We start from the raw sequence: 22,906 nt of genomic DNA, 5'->3' as shown, positions 1-22,906 counted from the left end.
CATGCACCCTAAACTAATTAAGGCCACATCAGCCTTTCCATTCTTTATACTCACACATATGAAAATATATCTGAATAGAAATTGTCCAGATTTGATCGTTGTTAGGGGCACAGATACATACACTATTGATCAGAGGGGTGTAAATGTTGCCCAGTTCAGGTAGGAATCTGAAAGAGTTCTGATGTAACTGGGTGCATTGTTTGGAGAGGGGGGTTATAGGCATAGTCAGATAAAGGGGTTCAGATTAGAAGAGGGAGGAGACTTATGACCAAAACCAAACACGGTCCCTGGCTACTAAACTATTTCACTATGCTTGTGCTCCTCTTCTCTGTTGTGTTGGGAGGAAAAGCAACATATTTTGCAGCTTGTGGACTAACACTGTTCACCTTTTACTCTGAATATATTACAAGATCATGGGAGATCTCAGCTTTTTGTAAGTGAAAACTGTAGTATAATGTTACCAGTGTAGATAGAGGCTCATTTAAACAAACAAACAAACAAACAACTATTTTTAGGTGGTTAGATATTGAGACAGCTCTCATGTAGCTCAGGCTGGCCTCAGACGTGGTTTGTGGTTAAGGATAGGATGACCTTGAGATTTTCATCCGGCTGCATCCGTCTCTCAGTTGCTGGGATACAAGCGTGCTCTCCCACTTCGCACAGCTGAAATCAAACCTAGGGTTTCTGGTACGCTAGAAAAGCATTCTGCTCAGCTACATCCACAGCTCCTAAAATTGTTATATTCATTTTAAAAAGCAGAACTATTCCAAAGTCTTTGTGGCTTCTGTTGATTGGTTTTTTGGGGTAGGGTCTCAGTCTAGCCCCCAGGCTGCCTCACATTGGTGTTTCTTGGCTCTCTGTCTGGATCGTATGCATATATGTTTATTTTTGATGGTGATCATCAGCTCCACCTTCTCCATTTGACAGATACAGTGGCTCTTCTCTTTCCCAACGCCCTTTGTGAAGGCTGAAATTTGAAGTCACCTTTTTTTTTTTTTTTCCCGATGCTCTTCTTGTTCTGTTTTTGAGGCAGGCCTGTGTACCCCAGGCTAGCCTTAAAATCCTGATCCTCCTACTTCTACCCCCCAAATGATGAGATTATAGGTTTGCACTGCCACATCCAGTTTCGTGCAGTGCTAGACACTGATCCCAGGGCCTCGTGCAATCTAAGCAAGCACATTAGCAGTTGGGCCCATCCCCACATCCCCACACCCCCACACCCCCACATCCCCACATCCCCAGCCCTTTTGTCTTACCACACATAGACATTTAGTTGTGGTGACAGAGACTCAGCCCACAACCTCCTGGACAGTAACAAACGGCTTTCCACGCTGCTTGCTGTTTTCTGATGGTAGAATTTTCACTCAGGTTTTTTTTTTTTAATCATTTATTTTTAAGGTGTGCATGTGTGTGTTTCTACATGAGGTCAGAGGTGTCCAGTCCCTCTGTAGCTGGAGTTACTGGCAGCAGTAAGCCATCTGCTGAGGGTACTGGAAACTGAACTCCAGTCCTGTACAAGAGCAGTATGTGAGCCATCTCTCCAGCCCCCATCATTTTTAAGTTAGTTTTAAATTGAAGTTGAGGTAGTTTTAATTTGTGACATTCTATATAATAAATTAGTTTGCTTTAAAAGGAAAGGGAATTTGCCAACTGAACACTTACACAGAGTGACCTTTTATTCCATTGATTTCTATGGGGAAGCTCAGGCATGCTTCAGAAAAGGTCAGTGGTTCTCAGTGAAGCACACTGATTCCTCTCTTGTTTGCAAAGTCACCGTGCTTTTTGTTGCAGGGATGATGATGAGATTTAGAGCTGACCATTTGTTAAAAGAGAACATAGCTTGCTTGCTCTGGCACATTGCTGCATTGCTTGTCTTCAGAAACCATTGTTTGAAATTGACAATATCCACAAACCAGAGTCTCTTGTCCATGTATTTAACACTTCCACTTTCGTTTCAGTTGAAATCTAGGTTGAAATTTTCTTCTCTGTGGACTTGATTTGAAAAGGCAGGAAAAGTAAAGAAAGAGAATTCATAAAGTCTTGTCTTTATAGTTGGAATTTTCCTTCAGCTAGGTAACGGGAGGAGTTTAGAATTCATATTTGAAATGGATTACGTTTCAACTGTTCTCTTATTTTAAAAAAAATCTCACTGGGGAGTTTAGTAAACTATTGTATGCAAGGATTTGCTGTGTCCTTTGGGAAAGTCACCTGCATCATCACACTGAGATATTTAAAGGTGCTTGAGCCAGGCCTTTTAACTTCAGTTTTATCTCCAGAACCAACCCCCATAGTGGAAAAAGAGAACCAACTCCCAAAGTTAGCCTCTTAGGTAAGGTGTGGTGTGCGCACACATATGCATGCATACACTCTTACCCTTGATCAGTCCATAAATGACTTTAAGAACATTTAAAACCAGGTTCAATCCTGGGATTGATAGCATATGGGAGCGGGAGGCTGGCAGAACTGTATGAGTTTGGAGAAAGGCCGTTTTTTGGACGAGGAATTTTGATTCTGTATCTCAGGCTGGCCTCAGAGTGGAGGTTTTCTTGACTAAGCCTCCTCAGGTCTGGGAATGTACCATGTGACTGCTGTACTTGGTTTAAGATGAAGATTCTTTTAAAAGAAAAAATAATCGTAAAACTTTCCAAATGTGAAACCTATTTAATATTTAATAGTCTAAGATGACTTTTTTTATAATCTGGCTTACTGTTGTTTGCTGTGCAGCGTAAACTGGAAATAGATTGATCTGTTTCCATCATTTAAAATCAATAAATAAGCTGGGATTGTATCACACACGTTTAGTCCCAGCACCTGGGAGGCAGGGGCAAGGGGATCTCTGAGTTCCATTCCAAGACAGCCAGGACTACACACAGAGAAACTCTATCTAAAAAACAACAACAAAAGTCAGTAAAACATGATTGGGAATAAAGTTAGCTTTTCAGAGCTTTCTGTTCACATCTATTCTACAGGAAATAGTTTGATACAATGGGTTCTCCATTTTTTCAATCCAGGTAAATCAGTTAAAGGCACTGATTTTTGCTCTATAAAAGTGTACAACATCGATAGCTCTTTGCATGTAGAACATTTTTTTTTCTTTTTTTTTTCGGAGCTGGGGACCGAACCCAGGGCCTTGCGCTTGCTAGGCAAGCACTCTACCACTGAGCTAAATCTCCAACCCCGTACATTTGTTCTTAAGTAGCCAGCCTGCTCCACTTTTGAATTCTAGATAGATAATGAGTATTTAACCCAACAGGTATTTTTAATTTTTAACAACTGGGACTCACTGTGTGGGCCTAACTGGCCCAGAACTCAAGACCAGACTGGCTTCAGACTCAAGAAGTCCATCTGCTGCTGCCTCCCAAATGCTAGGAGTAAAGGCGTGCACCACCATGCCCAGCTCGGTAATTTTTGTGCAACTGTATCACCTTTCTCAGATGCTCAACGGGAACTGCTTCAGAGACTGGCCCTACTCAAGTGCCTACTTAGCAGCGGGGGTTTTTTGGGACATGTTTGTATAACATCTTCACAGTGTAGAGGAGGCATTTCTAACAGTTTACAAACTTACATGCTTCTCATTCTTTGCATGTTATAATTGTTTTATTTACTTTTTGATTTTTGTTTGCTTCTGTTAATTCTCTATGTGCAGTGGTGGTACATGTGAACAGCAGGACTCAACGTCAGATGGTATTCTCAGTTATTCTCCAAAGTAAAATAGTTTTATTTTGTTTCATTGTTGTTGTTTTGTTTTGTTTTATTTGTTTGTTTGAGACATGATTTCTCGTGTAGCCCTGGTTATTCTGGAACTTGCTTTGTAGACCAGGCTGGCCTTGAACTCCAAAGATTCTCCTGCCTCTGTCTCCTGAGTGCCGGGGATCAAAGAGGTGTTGTGCACCACCAATGGCTCTCCTCCAAGTCCCCCCCCCCCCCCACGGAGCTGGGGACCGAACCCAGGGCCTTGCGCTTCCTAGGTAAGCGCTCTACCACTGAGCTAAATCCCCAGCCCCATCTCCTCCAAGTTTTTAAAGACCAGGTCTCTCACTGAATCTGGAGCTCAGTGACTGAGTTAGTTTGACTAACCGGCAAGTCCCAGGGAGTCTCCTGGCTGTGCCTCCCTAACACTGATAGTACAGCAGCCACTGTGCCCAGCTTTTCTCCCTCTGCTGGGATTGAACTCTGGGCCTCGTGTTTACATAAGAAGCCTGTTACCACTCCCTCCCTGCCCTGGATCGGGTTCATTTTTTCTCTCTTTTCCTAAGGTGAGCTGGCAGACCACACATGGAAATATGAAAATTGCCTTTCATCCCCTACTTCTGTATTTTGATTTTGGCTGGTTGGTTTTGTTTGGTTTTGTTTTGTTTGAGACAGGGTGTCTTGGTGGCTCTTCCAGTAAGTGTTCTTCGTATTGACCATTATTCTAGGTTTATTTCAAATCCTTATGATTGGTTCAGAACTCTGCTAGCCTGAGGTCAAAGAAGGGAAATCTGCAGTGACAGAGGCCGTGGCATTCTGAAGTTGACACTAGTTTTGAATATTTTCTTTGTGTCTTACTGCTTGTGTGATCTTGAGCATGTTTCATACTCCCACGGCGCCTGACTTTCCTCATGAAATTTAAATAATAGTGGTACCTGCCTTGGTTATTTTGAAGACTAAAATGAGACGAATGGGCAGGAGAGCATTTGGAACAGTAGTCAAGGAAGGCCTCCTAGAGCTAGGACTCAGCGATTCTATAAGAAAGTAGCAGGGTCTGTTAAGCACATGGGTGTCTGATGTCATTGACATGAGTAAGTGGACTTCCTTTCTTAAAATAAGTTTGTATTCTGGTCATATTTACCTGCTACTCCTCCCTGCCATACCCCTACTTTCCTACTTGAAATTTTGTGTCCCCTAGGGTTTTTGTTTTGTATTGTTTTTTTAGTGAACCATACAGTCCAATTTGTGCTGCCTATATAGAATGTGTTTGGGGCTCTAAAGTCACTCTCAAGCTCCGATCCCCTCCGTGATGACCCTCAGGTCTCTTTGTGAGCCTTATTGTATATAAACTTTGGTCTAAAGGAGAGGCCAACATAGAAGTCCCAGCCATAGGGACCTACACCATCTCCCTATCCACACATGTCCCTGAACTTGCGACTGGCCCCAGCGTTGCCCCTGCTATACCCACATTAATCCTGGGGAATACAGTGGTCACATACATCAATAGATGTAGTCCCTCCTCGTTGGCAAAGACTGCTGGGTCCTCCCCATTTGCTGGCCAGAGAGTTACCCCTGAGCAGTGGTTTGGTTCTGGGAGTCTTTATGCCTAAACAGAAGTGTGGGCATTGAGTGCCCCCTGAGAGCTCTGGGGCTATGGCAGGGCTGGAAGATGTGGGTAGGGATGGGAGTTGCAGGGGCTAGGGGGAGAGGCATGGAGCTGAGAGTGTTAATAGAGCCTCAGGTCAAGGTATCAGGATCCTCTTTCCTCAGCCCAGACTTCTTCCTCAGCCGGCAGCTACAAGTAGCCATGAGTAGCTTGATTTCTTCTTTTTTCCACCCTTTCCAAACCCCTAACACTAGATAGAAAAAGGGATAAAGGGGAGACAGGCAAATTATCAGTAGATTTCCTCCTGCTGATTAGGGGCATTGAGTTCCTCAGGGCAAGTTTGATCTTCGCCATTCAGATATCTAATTTCTTCTTTCTTCCTTGCACACAACTACTAAATAAATCGTGACCAGCAGCAACCAACCACCAGCACCTCCACCTCTCAGGGCCTAGCATTTTTCTACCCTCAGTCCCCAGAGTTCCAAATATCACACAGTTACAGAAACTATCTGCACTGGCAAAACCACAGCCTTGCTAGAGCTTGAGGCAAATCATAGCTGCTATGGACAATCTGAAGCAGCCCTATATCACATATCTGGGATTAAAACAAAAACACAATATTTCTGTTTTTCAAAGAAAACAAAATTCTCACTACATGTGTGAGCCTCCATGTGGGTGCTGGGAATTGCCTGGTCCTCTGAAGGAGCAGGCAGTGCTCTCAACTGCCGAGCAGCCATCTCCAAGCAGAGATAGAACTTTGTAAAAAAGTAAGGGTTTTGGTTGTTGGGCTGGGGAGATGGCTCAGTGTTCATAGCACTGCTTCTAGAGGGTCCAGGTTTGGATCTGTAACACCAGTCCCGGGGGTCAATGCAGCCCCCACTACTGAGCACCAAGCACTCATGGTGTGTGGACCGACATGCAGGCAAAACATTAAGGAAATTTTAAAGGTGTTAGTTCTTAATTTGGAATGGCCAACTCCTAGTACTTCGTGTTCTTTTTCCGTGAAGATGTGGTTAATACTCAGCAGCACTGCTAAACCATCTGTCCGACTAGCTCCTTCCCAGACCTTCCTGCTTTTCCATTACTTTTACCAAACCTTTCTGACTAAGTAGATTTTTAGCATAAATTGCTCCTTCAGCCTGGAATCTCAAGAACCTCCTCCCTGTAACAGTTGTCACATCTTTAGGGCCTTTGCCAGCCCTTCCCGTCCACATGAAGGTTACCCAGGGTTTAGTCTATGACAAAATCCTAAGGTTATTTTTAAAAAGAGGCTGTTTAAAAGTTCTGACGCAGTTGGAATTTTCCCCTTCTCTCCTTTTAAGAGAGTCACTATAGTTGGAACAACTTATTCACAGGAGCTCTTTGAAACACCTCTGTTCCAGGTGAGTGAGGAATGGGGGAGCTCCACTCTAATCTCTTCACCTCTCCATTAAAATATAAATATGTCTCTAAACCTCCCCAGCTGGTGCGAGTGAAATGCACCAGCTCTGGACGTTAGAGGCTCAGATCTACAAAGGCTCGCCTAATTGAGCCTCTGAAAAGCCTGAGAACCCTATTATCATCTCCCAAACTGCTTAGCCTTCTGCTTAACCTTTGATTGTGAGCGGCCTGCCAGACTTCATTCAGGTGTGTGGGTTTAAGGAAACTCCTGGGACTGAATGTATTTGATCTCTTCTGTCATGTCCTACTGTTGTGACTCCGTTTCTATTTTTTTAAGGCTGCTAGATACCAGGATGCATGTGCTACGTGGAGACCTGGAGGTTTCAGAAGCCACTATAAATACATCAGACTCACCTTAATTGGAGGATATGGGGAATCAGTGGGGCGCTTAGCTACTTCACAGACCAGCTGTGTCTCCTGCTAGCAACTCGATTTGAGAGCACTACCTCAGGAAACTTAATAGACCTAACACTAGCGCAAGTCTGTATTTTATCAGCGTGCTCTTCATTTCCATGCTACTGGTTCCAATGCTTTGCTCTATGCATGTTGTTAAATATTAATACCCCTGGATCACATAATTGGCCATAGGTTTAATGTTACATATCTAATTGGAACTCTTTCCTCTTACTGATACTTAGAGGAGGCAAGAAACCAGATGGTAGAAAATAGGATTAGGTTGTACTGGGCCTGGTGGTGAAAGCTACTTAGGAGGCAGAGGTAGAAACTTCAAGGCCTGCATGGACTACAAAGTAAGTTCAAGGCCGGCTATTTTTATTACTTTTATCTACTTGTGGGGGAGGGGTACTCACACAGAAGCTAAAGAACAACTTGCAAGAGTTGGTCGGTTGCCCTGGCATCAGGCCTTTGCCCACTGCACCACTTTGCCAGCCCAGGCTTTGGGATGTGTAGCGTGCTCAATTGCAGGATGCTGACCTATCGCTGGTGTTACCACTCCAAGCCCAGGGCTGCAAAACCTTCTGCCAATGCCTGGAATCCACATGGGAAGTTCCCTAAGTTCTCACAGGCATTAGCTCTTAGAGTTGTTCTCTATTTTTTAGTTTTCAGTTTGTAGAAAACCAACTCATAGACCTACTTTTTTTTTCCTACTTATTTTTTAAGAACATTTTTTATTTATTTATATAAGTGCTCTATTTGTACTACTTGCCTTTGTGACAGAAAAGGGCATCAGATCCCATTACAGATGGTTGTGAGCCACCATGTGGTTGCTGGGAATTGAACTCAGGACCTCTGGAAGAGCAGCCAGTGCTCTTAACCGCTGAGCCATCTCTTCAGCCCACCTACTTAAAGTGACTCACTGCTGTAGAAAACTCTTTTTCTGGCAAAAGAGCTTTTTATCCATATGTGACTTGAACTCTAAAGGAATGTACCTATGATGAACATAATGTTTTCCAGAACCAGAAAAACTCACGTGAGACTACATTAACAACACGAACAGCCGAAGCTAGAGAAATGGCCATCTCAGCGGTTCAGAGAACCTACTGCTCTTTCAGATGACCCAGGTTCGATTCACACTGTCTACTTAGTGACTTTCAACTATAAGTAACCCGGGTCCCAGGGGAATCTGACACCCTCTTCTGGCCCACGGCCACCAAGCATGCATGTGATACACAGATAATACATGTGGGCAAACATCTATACTCATGAAAAATAAAATAATTTAAAAATAAGAATTCAAAGTGTGGGCTGGGGAGATGACTCAGTGGTTAAGAGCACTGACTGCTCTTCCAGAGGTCCTGAGTTCAAATCCCAGCAACCACATGGTGGCTCACAACCATCTGTAATGAGATCTGATGCCCTCTTCTGGTGTGTCTGAAGACAGCGACAGTGTACTTATATATATGAAAAGTGCACTGCAAAGCCAAAAAAGTAAAAAACAGTAAATGAATGGCCAGAGTGGGCACGTTTATAAGCTCAGCATTTGGGAGGCTAAGACAAACCAGACAGCTTCAGGGCAATACTGCTCTTCCTTAAGAGGGAATAGCTTCTCCTCCTTCAGCAATGATGCTCTTTTGAGATTACCTGGTCTTTCATTTTAAAATCACACTGGCTCAAAAGAAATATGTTGAACGGTTGTCAGTTTTCTTCTTTACTTACATTCTTTTCCTCCGTGTGGAGTCTTTCCCTACTGAACAAACCTGGTTGGGAAAGATGGTAGAATAACACCACAGTCGAACTTTTTTTTTTTTCAAGCAGTCCTGAGTTCACATTCTAATCCCCTGCTCAGTTTGCTAACTTCTGACCTTGAGAAAGTTACTCGATGGCACTCTTCCTTACTGGTGGATGAATTATGTATGTCCAACATCTGGCACTGAGGTTTAATTAACTCTACCCTTTCTCCTCCTCGTAAGGATGAGAATGGTGACTGCCACCTCATTCCTTTCCCCTTTGTGCCAGACACTGGCAGAACATCATTATGCCTATTTTATAAGCACAGAAATGTGCAAAGTTACATAACTTGCCTCATGTTACCAGGCTGGTAAATGGCAGTCAGGATCGTAACCCTGATGATTTGGGGTCTGCATCCCAGCACCACCTCACCGGCTAAGGCTGTTTAACTTCTCATTTGCAAAGGTCACTCTCCAAGCCTTTTTCCCTTCTGAAGTGTAACTATTTTGTTCTTAGCTTGTCCTGTGATTTTGTATTTCTGGAGTTTGCTTCATTTTTTCACAAACGGTATAGTTGAGACAGGGGCTGGGCTCTAGCACCAGCTTCCAGCTCGGTGTGACCTCTGACTCATTCATTTACCCTTCCAGACCCCCTGCTTCTCTATGGGATGATTTTGAAAATAGGGCTGACTTCTTCTCGGAGTTAGTAGGAATAGACAAAACAAAGTAAATAACTAGCAACTGTTTTTCCTTTTGGCCAAGTGTCCACACACATAATAATCCTATTTCTTTGTGGTCCTTGCTGTGCCATTCTTGCATATCAGTGTCAGTCTCTTCTCAGTCTCTTGACTGTTTGCCATGCATTCATCCGTCTTCTTTCTGTCCCGTCATTGAGCTAGCATGCGCTCTCCACCCACTTGGTATTTATCGATGCTAATGATGATGGTTAAACAAAGATGCTCTTGGCATCAGTCCTGCAGCCTCTGAGACTGCTTGAGTAATCATGACTTCCTAAAAACAGAAAAGTACTCAATCATCTTACTGTTAATAGAAGGTCAGAATTTGATGTCAGCGTTTGTTTCCGTGGTGATTGTGTTGCCTTTTTTCTGCAGAATTATCTTTGACAGTTGGGGAAGTCAGGATTTCTGGGATGAAGCTGACTGTTGTGAGTTCTTCAATTACTTCCTAAGGTAGATGTACCATTCCGGGGATAGGTTTAGTAAATATCGATCACAGTTCACATTTGTTTTAATTGAAGCAAGAGGTCAGGGAAGGCTCACTGTTGAGACTCTGGCTTTACTTTCTCGTCTTCTCATAATCTTTTCTACATCAGAGTAAATTATACAAACTTGTTCTTACTTCTGAACACCCCTCCTCCTTTCCCTCCTGTCCCACCTCATTTCCTTGATCTCCAGAAGCTTTTTTAGCCCTGATTTTCCCCTATCCTATGCAGTCTTTGTGGCAGTCTGGCAGGAAGTGCTGTTTGGTCACTGTCATGCACAGCTCCACTGCTGACACACTAGTAGTGTGCATTATTCTAAAGACTGTCCTCATTACCAGTGATCTGCTTACATGACTTTTTTTTTTTTTTTTTTTTTTGGTTCTTTTTTTTTCGGAGCTGGGGACCGAACCCAGGGCCTTGCGCTTCCTAGGTAAGCGCTCTACCACTGAGCTAAATCCCCAGCCCCTTTACATGACTTTTTAAAGATCATTTTTACTTAATCATGTGCATCCTTTCATGTCTGTATAGCAGCATATGGGTGCTGTTGCCTTGAGGTCAGAAGACTTGGGCAGCAGATGCCCTACAGCTGGAGATAAGGGGGTTTTTAAAAACTGATATGTAAATGTCTTTTGCAGAGAAATGGGAGCATGCGGCCAAAATTAAAACTAAAACCCTATATATGACATTTCATTTGATAGAAAGTAAAGACTGATAAAGTAAAGATTGCTTTTTCCCTCTCCCTGTTGTTGGGTACTGGAGATTGAACCATGGCCGTCTATGCGCTCTTATACCGAGCCGTAGCCCCAACTCTCTTTATTTTGAGACAGTCTCACTGAGTTGTGTAGGCCGGGCTTGAACTCACTCTGTAGCACAAGAAGGTCTCAAAGTTGGGGTCCTGCTGCTTCAGCCACCTGAGAAGCTCATGGCATCACTGAAAAACACCCCAAGCTCCTACCACTCCTACCCCACCCTGCTTTCACAATGTGCAAAAATGACAATAGCTAATAGAAATGAATCTTTTTTTTTTTTTAAAGAAATGTAAGTTAGCCTTGGCTTTGTCCTGAAATGTGGAAATGTGACCTCCACTGAGTCCCATAAACTTTCCCGCCTGGGCTTGTGTGTCTCTTTAAATAACATCCTGTGGTAACCAATATTTGAGAAAGCAGTAAAGAAACTTGAAATGTTAACTTTTGAAAAGAAATCAACTTCTTAAAGCAACGCAAAGACACTGTTGTTTTGTCTTGCACACTGGAAGCCCGAGAGCTGTGGTGCCTGCTCCCAGACCCTTGTCTTTATTCGTGTGCATCCTTTGTTTTCTGAGGCAAATGAGTGCATTTTGAAATTCATATTTCATGACTACTTAACTAATTGCTGCAGTCAGCAGGGCTGTTCAGATCACTCTGAGGTTGGCGCACCATGCACAGTGTGTTTTTTAATGGTGTTATTTTAATGACAAGTTTTTATCTAGGAAATGGTTAATCTGTTCCTACTCGCCTGGAAGCCTAAGCACTGGTTCTTTCTATAGGTCATCTTTACCGGATGATAACTGAAAAGACCATCGCCAAGTCATTGACCCAGGAGGTACACCAGCTGTTAGAGAGGCTGTCCCATTTAGAAGGACCAAGAGAGGGTAATAGTACCCTGTTTTTTACTCTTGTGTGCAGACCCTCATTAAATTACTCAAACAATAATCAGATAGACGCTGTTCACGCTAATGGCACCTCTGAGGCCCTGTCAAGAGAGCTTTATTTAATGTGCAACAGACCTGGAGTGATGCAGGTGCTGTTTCAAGCCCTTGCTTAATTTAAGCTGCTTTAGTTGGCATGGCAACTAGTTTAGACATCTGGGAAACATTATGCTGGGAATTGTGACTTCAGAGGACTTTGCTAGAGCAAAGCAGAACCCTTTAATGCAGTATGTGTTACTCTGGGTTTTTGCAGATAGGTGCTTGATTTTCAAGTTCAGGAATTGTGTTTTCTGAGAAAAATTTTAAATGTCCTTGTTGTTGGATTGTTTTGTGTGATTTTTTTTTTTTTATTTAAATGCCCCATTCATGGAGTTAAGATGTGTTTCTCTTTAGACTGTACTATGCCAAACTTAAAGCATGAAAAATCTCATTTTCTGCTGTTGTAATAATTAAAACACTCATGTCTTAAACTTTTCAATGTTGTATGTGAGGATGTTTCTTCACCAAGGGGAGCAGAAGAACAGAGGAGCGAGCGGGTCTGTTCTGTTGCTGGACTTCCGCCTTGGCCAGAGCTTACCTGGTCTGCTGTCATTCTCTTATGAACAAATTGAGTAGTAAGCATTCATTGATTTCTCTGTAAACACTTTTCTAGAAGGTTGGCTGGGAGGGTGTCCAGGTGCCTGGGTCCTGAAGACAGTGACGTCCTTGGATTTAACAGAAGAGAAGCCTGCTGCTGCTTTTGTTTTGTGAGGATGTGTGCACGTGCATTTGTGCTCTGGGTTTGGAAGATCTGGCTTGTTTCAGGTCATTCTCTAGTTGTATAAAATTATTGTTGTCAAACAATATTTCAGTTTATCCAATATTACAATTCAGGTGTGAACTTAATCTTGGTTTGGTGTCTGTAGTGCTGTATGAAGTGTTGTTTGGGCGGGGATTCTTTTCTTTTGTTAGGGTCCGTCCCCCGTCCCCTCCCAGAGGAGTATTTAATTATAAAGTATCTGTTGTGGCCAGAGAGGACTCAGCAGGTAAGGGTGCTTCCTGCTCTTGGAGAGTACCTGAATTCAGTTTATAGCACCTGCATCTGATAATTTATAACTGCCCCTTTCTTGAAAATGCAGGCACCCTTAGCAGAAAGCACACAGTGCCCTTCCCACTGATCTCTGTTCCTGGCTTTTGTATCAGTTTGTTCCTTTCCTAAGTTCAACTGAGTGCTAGTTGCTCTTCTGTTTGCTTGCATACCAGCTGTCTGTCGCACTAACACTGAAGTTTCTGGCATCACAGCTGGGCTGCCAGTCCTGTAGTGTGGAGGGCAAGAAAATAACATTGAGTGCTGGAGAAGAAAGCTGTAAGTGAAGTTGGTAGGCATGACAGGCATCCCACAACGATAAGTGCTTCAGTGTTTCCTTTCTTTGGGACTTGTTTTCCCAGAATAAAACGTCAGCTTGACAACTATCCTATTTCCTTTGAGCTACTACAACGATGTACTAAACCTACGTAGCTTATAAGCAGGAGGAATTTGTTCTGGAGATGGGAAGTTCAGTGTGGAGAGACCTGATGGATTTGGTGCCTGACAAGGGCCATCTTCCTGCCTTTTCTTCACTGTAACCTACAACAGTGGGACTGCAACTAACGAGCTCCCTCAGGCCTCTTTTATGGGGACACTAATCCCGTGCATGAGGGCTCTGCCCTAATCACCTAATCACCTCCCACAGGCCCTCCCTCCCAGTATTCTGGGGTTAGGATTTCAGCATGAGAGACTTGGGAGCACCAACATCCAGATCCTTGGGACACAACAGCGGCATCTGTGCAGGTTCTTCCGCTTCGCTTGGTTTTCCTCTGTCTAATGTTCCTTTTCTTGATCTCTGAAACTTAAAAGGTCAGCACAACTCAAGGGTTGAAGCCAGGAGTTATGGCACATGCGTACGTGTAATCCCAGCACTGAGAGGCCTAAAGCAGGTTGAAAGTTGGAGGCTTGACTACATAGAGTGAGACCTTGTCTCAAAATTCTGCATGTGTGTCTGCTTAACTTGGTGCAGAATTGTAGTGTTTCTCTGTTTCTGTCCTGTGATTAATATTTCTTAGAAAAAATTAGTATGTTCAGAAGGATTAATATTCTCAATATGGAAGTCAGCTTTACAAGTGAAAATGCATTACAGTAGATGATCCGGTAAAGGGGCAGGGCGTGTGACTCAACTGCAAGAAAGCTTGTCTGGTGTCTTAGGGATGCTATCACTATGGTGAAACACCATGATCAGAAACAAGTTGGGGAAGAAAGGGTTTATTAAGCGTATTCTTCTACCACCACTGTTCATGGTGTCATAACATGAACTCCAACAGGGAAGGAACCTGGAGGCAGAACAGTGGCTACAGAGGGGTGCTGCTTACTGGCTTGGTCCCCATGGCCTGCTCGGCCTGCTTTCTTATAGAACTCAACACCACCAGTGTGAGCTGGCCCTACCCACCATGGTATGAGTCCTCCATATAGTGACTAATTAAGAAAATGTCCTACAGACTGGCTTGGCTGCAGCCCAGTCTTGCATTTTCTCATTTGAGACTCCCTCTTCTCAGAAGCTTGTGTCAACTTGACCTAAAGTAGCTAGCACACTAGCATGTATAATCCCCTAGGTTGCGTTCCGTAAATAAGGCATGATGCTCATCCGTGATCCCGGCACTGAGGAAGTGTAGGCAAGAACAGGAATGCAGCTCATCCTCAGTTTCATAGTGAGTTTGAGCCCCACTTTTTGAGAGCCTGTTTTTTTTTTGTTTGTTTGTTTTGTTTTGTTTGTTTGTTTTGTTTTATTTTATTTTGTTTTTTTAAAATGGATTAGGAAGTGTGCAAGAGGATCTGAGTTCTGGGGCCCAGAATCCAAAGTTACCATTGGCTGTGGAGTTGGACTGGCCTGAGTTGTGTGAGATCCTCTGAGAAAAGAAACGTGCAAAAGGACAAGACTGGCTCACAATACCATGTTCTTTTCGATCGATCCTGCTCACATATAACAGGTGATCAGTAAACATGTCAGTGGTTCTCAGCCTGAACCTGTGGGTTGTCTTCACTTACTACAGCCATAGGAAAATGTTAGTAAATGATTAAAAGTCCTGACTTCAAAAGCAGAAACCTGAGCTGACTGTAATGAGAGTGGAGACCGGGTTGATTCTTACGGGATGTTTAAAAAGGCTCAACATTGGAGGCATCAGGTGTCTCCTCAGAAAGCAGGGGTGCAGGTGAACCACCGAAGGCTGATTACTCGCCTGGGGGCTGGGGGGTGGCGGCAGCGGCAGGAAGACACACCATCCTGCAGACCGCAGGGGAGTACAAGGTTGTTTTCCTGGACGGGCATGCTGATCTGTGACATCTCTGCGTCCTCGCCTTACTCACACTGGGCCCTTACAGCCCGGTCTGGGTTTCTAATAGAGCTCTTCTCTGGGAAAATGAATTCACCTGAGAGGAGCCACACTTCACTGATGTGCCTTTGGATAGCAGTAACATAAAGCTTCAAGAGAAAGTCTTGACAGTTTAAAGAGGGGATACTAAATAAGCACTTAATATAAAAGATTTGAATAGCCTGAGAAATTGTTCCCTATATTTTAAACCTAATCGCTTCTCGGCCTTTTGGCTAAGATCAAGTGTAAACCTAAAATAATGTCCTATAATTATACTTGAAAAAATTAATCAGATTTCACATAAAGCTATACATAATGTCTGTTTCAAGGTTGTTTAAAATTAAAAGAAAAAACTTAGATTTTCAACAAGATGGATTAAGTAAATGAAAGTTCTGGAAATGAGTATATTAGCATAAACCTGTACTCACATTGCTTAGAAGCTGGAGGGGGATCCCAGGCCAGCCTGAGCTACATGAAACTAGATCCCAGGCCAGCCTGAGCTACATGTGACTGCCTTTGTTTTGTTTTGTTTTGTTTTGTTTTGTTTTTAAGTATAAAAGCAGGTTTATTGGGCAGCTGTTGGGCAGGTTCACTGGTCCCAAGGAATGGGGCCAGGAAAATCCCCATGCAGACTGGGAAATGAAGTGGGGTCGGGGGCAGAAAGAGCATGGGGAAAAAGGGGATGAGAGACAAAGACTCTTAAAAGAAAAGGTGGCTTAGTTCAAAGGGGCAGGGGCCTGGGTAGGTCTCATCTTTTTACATAGTTTTTTTTGGGGGGGGGTTGTTTTCGTTTTTGTTTGTTTTTGTTTTTTACAAAGAACCTTTTTTTTAAATTTTGCTTCACTTTTGTTTTGGGGGGGAAATAAATCTAGAAAACTTCAAAAATACCAAAAGTACAGATAAGAACATAACTCCTGGATTGTTCAGCCTCAACAAATAATCATTTTCCCCAGCCTTCTCTGTTCCTAACCCCACCCCACCCCGCCCCTTGCAGGGAGCTGCTAAGTACCTCATCAGAGCATAATGAGTGTGGCACTGAGGCCTCTAACATCAGTTCACTCAGTTTACCCCTTACTACCTGCCCACGATTTGTCCAAGGTCTCTCTTTGACTCAGTTTCTAAGTGGAGCCCATATGTTTGTACTTGGTTAAAACTGTCTCTTGCTCCTCTCCCATCCGAAGCGTGCCTGCCTGCCTGCCTGCCTGCCTGCCTGCCTGCCTGCCTGCCTGCCTGCCTGCCTGCCTGCCTGCCTGCCTTCCCTCTATCGAATGCACGAGTGCACTTTTCTAGGCAGCTATCTGACTGACAGTGCGGGTTCTCTGGGAAGGGGAGTGGTCTTGGTTAGTATGTGATCTTCGAAAGTGACCAGTGCCAATTAATCCCACCATTCTGGAAGCAGAGACAAGCAGATTTCTGTGAGTTCAAGGCCTGCCAGAGCTACAGAGACCCTGTCTTTAAAAAAAAAAAAAAAAAAAAAAAAAACTTAAGTCATAACTACCGACTACCTCCTACCTGGGGTTGGGTGTGTCCCCAGACTGTTTGCAGCCCTCTCTGCTTAAGGCCTGGTTACTTAGAGGGCTTGAGTTCTCAACAGAAACCTTAAGCATTGTTAGTTCAGACACAGTAAATTAAGTGCCAACGTATAAATAAAAACAAAACCGCGTGTGCTAGCCGCCGTGTCCTAGGAATCTAGAGCCACCATTCACAACAGCAGGCTTGGTGGGAAGAGGCCCAATGGTAGCCAAGCTCTGAAGACAAAGCCAGCAGAGCTTTCCCATGGGAAGATGGAGACATATAGCAAGGGTGATAAAGGTTTGTGCTTGGTGGTGCAAAGGAAAGGAGTGATCAGGACTCAAGTGTTCGAGATAGTGAATGTGACAAAGGAAAAGGGCTGGGATGTTCCTGCATTCAGAGGGGAGGAGAAGAGGGGGGACAAGCGCCAGAAATACCAGCCAGTGAGAGCAGAAAGCCTCCCAAGTGTCTCATGTCCCCTCCCCCCCCACACACACACACATATCTGAAAGCAGTAGTTTTCAACCATGTGTCACATGTTAGCACAAATTCTGTCTTTCCTGCTCACTTTTAAAGCTGTGAATTGAAGATTACCTATAGAAAAGTTCCAATTAAATCATAAAGTGTAAACTTTTAACAAGTTTTTAAGCACACCCAGGGTAAAGCATGTCTATTATTCTAATAAAATATAGCAAAAAAGGGATTTCTTAGTTTCTGTAACATTTATGTGTCTTATAAAAATTCTGAATTCCACCTTCTCATGGCTACCCAGTCATCCCAGCTCTTTGAACAAAAACCTGAGACTACATCCGAGTGCAGAGCTTGAAGCTCAGAAACAGGTTTTCATAAACACGCAGAGTGAGCCAAGTGGAAGGTTATGTTGCTCTGATTTGGGGAGTCTTGGATTTGAAGTAACCATTTCATGTGCTTCTGGCAGTACCATAGTTTATAAAGTAACACAGCCACAGTTGATGGATTTATTGTGAACTTTTTTGCTGGTGGTTTAAAATGGGGTCACCAACCCACTTTTAAACTTAAATGACATCCCCATAACTAGCCAAAATCTTGAGACTAACAGATCTTCACACTGTGCCTTGGTCTGGTTGTTGTTTAGAAGTATTTACTTTTAATTTCTCTTGAGTAATAATCATAAGGAGAGCACTTGGTTGCTTACTTCAATTCTTAAACGTGTACATCCTTTCGAATTTAGGCACTGTTCAATCCCGTAGTCGCTGGGATTCTCATCTCCATTGGCCTGTCTAGAAGCTAGCTGTCTTCAAACTTCCCAGCCTTGACAATGGATGTTACCCTTTAAATATGATTGATGACAATGAGGGGGCTGGGGTCCGTTTTCTGACATCTCCTTAACTTAACAATTTGAAGATATGTTGTCACAGAATTGATGCAGAGTGATCTACATAAAATTATCGTCTCTCCTCAGCCACTCAGCTCAGATCATGTCAAAGTTTTTCTTTATCAGATTTTGCGAGGTAAGATTTCTCTTTATCAAGAAAAAGACAGTGTGGTTGTATAAATGAGTCACTTTGCTATTTGTTTGAACCAGAGTTGTTTCACTATTTTTTGTGTTTGACGTTAAGTGGTGTGGGTGTTAGAAGCACTAGGTATTGAACTCAGATCCTTGAGCATGCTAGTCACATCCCTCTCCACAAGAGGCTTTGAAGGTGGCCAAATATTTTTTATTTTTATTTCATTAGGGCAGTGAAGGCAGGCAAGTGGATTAATCTAGGAAGGCAGGCACCAGTGGTTTGCCACAAATCTCACTAGCTGCCTTTGGCTTTTCATAGAGTCCAGATCAGATAACTAAATTAAAAAGGGACTGTTCTCCGTGGAAGACATCCATCCTTCAAGCCAATTGGTGGACTTGTCTGAATATTACCTGCCATGGCTGAGTTGCACTCAACTCAGAAGGACCCTTAAAACCCAAAGCAGATGGGGCGGGCCAGGACACAGGCTCTTAAGTTAACTCCTGACTGCCCGTAAGAGCACAGGCCTTCGTGAGAAACAGTTTAGGCCAATGATTGATTCCTCCTCTAGCCATCAGCTGTGTCCACAGTTCCACTGTGACAGATGGAGAATTATTATTAAAGCTGAAACCACTTTCTTGTCTGCTGAAATACGTTTTTCCCAATATTCACAGAATTCTAGAAAGAAACTGAAAATCAAGGTCTTCCAAAGAGCAAAATACATAAGCAATATTATAACCAAAAGTGCACCTGTGATAAATCTGTAGATATTCTGTGGTAGAGGGAAATGGGGAAAATGCTTGGCTTGTCTACAGTGTTAATACGTTTTACTATGTTTTATTTCAGAAAGAAATCATTATAAGATTGTAACCTACACTTCTACTGAAAACCAACCAGTCTTTTAAGATGTCAAAACTATTTTGAGATGATTAAGTGCCCTCCTGGCTGTCACTAGTGGCTAGTGCTGCTGACAGGTCTGGGCAGGTCCCTGCTTTCTGTCCTGTCACTGAAATGCGTATCCTAAGAAAGGCCTCCTGTAGATTAATGGAAGCTTCTGTGTTGGAGCAGGTTCAGAGTCACAGGCTGGGAGTATCAATAGCAGAACTCCATCCAGGAGCCACGCTGAGGAGCAGTTCAAGGATATTGGCATGGCCGTGCCTAACTGTAGGGCCTGACAGACTTACCTATGCCTCAAGTCATGTAATCTTTTAAATTATAGACATTGTCTCTGGCATGTGCAAACTGTGTGACATTTTACTGCAGCAAAATTACAGTGTTTTGAAGGGGACTAAGCCAAGCTTTTAGTAATATTCTTTAGCTTTTGTTTAGGGAGTGATTTTAAATCTTTTAGTTTGTTTCTGTTTAAGGGGTGTGTGTGTGTGTGTGTGTGTGTGTGTGTGTGTGTGTGTGTGTGTTCGTTGGTTAAGTATAAGGAACTAAATATCTGCAATTAAAATTGTGTTTGTTTGTTTCAGGTTTGAAATATCTCCATTCAGCTGGCATTTTACATCGCGACATTAAGCCGGGGAATCTCCTTGTGAACAGCAACTGTGTTCTAAAGGTAGCTTTTCAGACTCTGAGATGAGAACTATGATGTCACTAAAAAGAATGGCAGTCTTTTCAGAAACTCCCATCAGCTCAGACCGTTCCCTATTATAGGAAGCGTTTTTCGGAAGGAATAGACTTTTAGCTTCTGCTGCTGTGACACTGAGATGTGGCTTGGGAAGGTGCCGCATCTCATGGCTAGCATCACTGTGTGGCATTGCAGCAGGAATGCTTGGAAGTTAAAGGCTGTGCCAGGAAAGGGCCTGTGCACCTAGTGGGTGTATTTCTACCTTACAGTAGTCAGATCTTCCCCACAGAGTAATAATCTCCAAATCTCAATTTAGGCAGCAGAATGAGACAGCGTCTCAAAAAGTAACAAAGCTGGACATGAGTTTGCATGATGGGAACCCCAGTGGGTAAAGGCAGAAGGGTTAAAAAAAAAAGCAAAACCTAAAACAGGTATTCCCAAATCTCGAGTCATTGCCTTCATTTTCACTGGTTCCTACTTCTCCTTGTCTGTCCTTAGTTAGAAGAGATTCACTGATAGCAAAATCCACAGTGTGCATTTCTCAAACCTTTAATACACAAATGCATTTTTCAAATTCCTGAATAGTGGAAGGTTCATCGTCATTTCCCTCATCATAGAAATTAGAGGTGGGGGCAGAGGGAGGCTCAGTGGCTAAGAAATCTTGTAGCTCCAGTTTCAAAGGATCCAGTGACTCTTTTGATGTCTGCGGGTTCCTACACACACATGGTGCACATACATACACATAAAATTAAGTATTTTTTAAAAGAAAAATAGTAACTGGGCGGTGGTCACATGCACCTTTAACCCTAGCACTGGGGAGGCAGAGGCAGGCAGATCTCCGTGAGAGCAAAGCCAGCCTGGTCTACAGACTGAGTTCCAAGCCAGAGCTACATAGTGAGACTCTGAATGTGAACTAAAAGCTTAGAATTACACTATCTCTGTGTAAGGAGATTAAAGCTCACTCCCTGGGTGGCCACTTCCTACGATGTTCCAGTCAGCAGTGATTAGCTAATTTCTCAGTGCTGTCTATTTTTAAAATAACGAAGAGTGATAGCGTTACCTAAATGTTGGCAGTTGAGTACATATTAAAGCCATGAGTACATATGAATACATTTGTTTCTATTTTAAATGCTTTCTTGAGCAGTAGGTCAGTTCTCCTCACAAGCTGGTGGGCTGTGCTACTGTCAGTGAAAGTTCTTCATTGTGTCTGCACAGAGCCCACCCCTGGCTTAACACCACTGAGATAAAGCACTTGCCGTTTATGCTTTCCCTGAAAGAAGCTGATAGCACAGTTCATTCTTTTGTTTCTAAAGAAAAAGTATTACCCCAGAATCTTCTCCCGTGTTCCTTCCACATGTCTTGAGTCTTTCCTTCTGCCGCTTGGTTATCTTTAAACAGGGCTTGTGATCTCTAACTATCTGTCTGTCTATCTATTTTGGAGAAGGGGGTCTCACTATGTGGCCCTGGCAGGCCTGAGATTCACTATGTAGATCAAGACCAAAACCAAATCCTTATAACTCATTTTAGTTAAAAATATTTTTAAAACCTTATAGTTGGAAATTCTTGTCCTATTTATACCAACTCAGTGCTATGATATTTTCAGCCAGTTCTTATTTGAGTTTTGGCTGAAAACCTTCGAGGGGAATTTTATGTCATCCTGTCATGCCTGTGTTATTACCTGAAGCCCACTGTCCAGATCATCGTTAAAGCTGTGGTAGCTTGTAGCTATATGAATAGGAAACTGAAGGAAAATGTCATTTCTGAGTGTCCATCCTCATGGACTTCTGTTGACTGGATTTTTGTAGCTTAGACCAGACCAGCCTATTCTACAGAGTGAGTTCTAGGACAGCCCGGGATATACAGAGAAACCATGACTCAAAAAAAAAGAAAAAAAGAAAAAGAAAAACAGATGGCATTTGTCCCAAGCCCAATAAAATATGCCTTTTATTCTGATTTCTTCCATTAATTCATCCTACAAATATCTTGGTTAGGCTGAAGTATGCATTCAGCTATGTTTGCGTTCATTGGTTTTAATTTTGGTTTGCTTATTGGTTTAGAATAAGCTAAAGTATTTGTTTTCCCATTGCTGGGCATTGAACTCAGGCCCATGCACATAAAGGCAAGTGCTCTTTTACCTAGCCATACTCCAGTCTGGAGAAGAATATTTTTTATTGCTCCCCCCTGCCCCCACCCCGAAGCTGAGGACCAAACCCAGGGCCTTGTGCTTGCTAGGCAAGTGCTCTACCACTGAGCTAAATCCCCAACCCCAAGAAGAATATTTTTAAAGATGAATAATTTTAAAGGGAGCAGATCATGATGATCTGTAAGTCTAGTTCCAGGGGAGCTGATATCTCTCTGGCCTTTGTGGACACCAGGCACACATGTGGTGGACAGACAGACATATAGGCAAAACTCTGACATCATAAGATAATACAAAATTTAAAAGATACATAATTTATATAAAAACATTGAAGTTAGAATTTTCTGTTGTCCAAATAAGGCCATATTTTTATAGTGATAAGAATGTCTATACGTATATCATTTAAGACTTTTCAAAGTCCATGAGTAATCTGTCAAGGTTCTTTCCCTGTATGTGTAATGAGGCTTCTTTGTTGCTGCTGCTGTTTTCCCAGGCATAAATGTGTCTGTCTAGCTGAGTCTCCTAGTTTGATTTCCGTTATTACGATATGTTAAGACCATGACAAAGAACACCTTGAAAGATGGGGTTTATTTGGCTTTGCATGTCAAGGGTCACAGTCTATTACGGGATACCACGGTAGAATCTCCAGGACTTCCTGAAGCAGAACTCTTGGAGTGCTGGTTGGCTCCTCCTGGCTTACTCAGCCTGCTATTTTGTTTTGTTTTCTTTTGTTTTTTAACCTGCCAGAGGCACCTGCCCAGGGATGGTATGGCCCATGGTAGGCTACACCATTCCACATCTGTCATCAACCAAAACAAAACAAAAAAACAAAAAAACCAAAAATGTCCACAGGCCAATCTTATCGGAGAATTTCCTTAATTGAGTTTCCCTAGGCTCCAATATGTCTATGTTTGTCAAGTTGACAAAATCTAGCAGGACACTGGGCATGGCATGGTGGCCCATGACTATGAGCCCAGCTCTTGGGAAGTACAGGACAGAAGGCTCAGGTCTTGAAGGTCATCCTCAGCTAAACAGCAAGCTCAAT

The 22,906-nt window shown here is 43.0% G+C and overlaps 1 protein-coding gene and 1 long non-coding RNA gene across 10 annotated transcripts in view; both read left to right on the top strand.

Moving 5' to 3' along the window:
- Positions 1–22,906, top strand: part of Nlk (nemo like kinase) — a 123,689-nt gene that overhangs the window by 82,938 nt on the left and 17,845 nt on the right. For 6 of the 8 annotated variants that reach the window (NM_001191924.3, XM_087573697.1, XM_087573695.1 and 3 more), the window contains 2 exon segments: positions 18,048–18,154; positions 19,624–19,709. In NM_001191924.3, coding sequence (NP_001178853.1) covers positions 18,048–18,154; positions 19,624–19,709 — 193 coding nt within the window. 8 annotated transcript variants of the gene reach the window in all.
- On the top strand, positions 5,614–12,246 carry LOC148002989 (uncharacterized). 2 transcript variants are annotated; one of them, XR_015631850.1, is made up of 3 exons: positions 5,614–8,256; positions 9,975–10,027; positions 11,610–12,246. It is a non-coding gene; the product is annotated as an uncharacterized LOC148002989 (long non-coding RNA). The 2 variants fall into 2 exon arrangements; XR_015631851.1 differs by having other exon boundaries at positions 7,550–8,256; positions 9,975–10,052; positions 11,610–11,720.

Source organism: Rattus norvegicus, chromosome 10 (assembly GCF_021556685.1).
Source record: "Rattus norvegicus strain SHRSP/BbbUtx chromosome 10, alternate assembly SHRSP_T2T, whole genome shotgun sequence".
Classification (NCBI taxonomy): Eukaryota; Metazoa; Chordata; class Mammalia; order Rodentia; family Muridae; genus Rattus; species Rattus norvegicus.
This window is presented reverse-complemented; position numbering and strand designations above follow the sequence as displayed.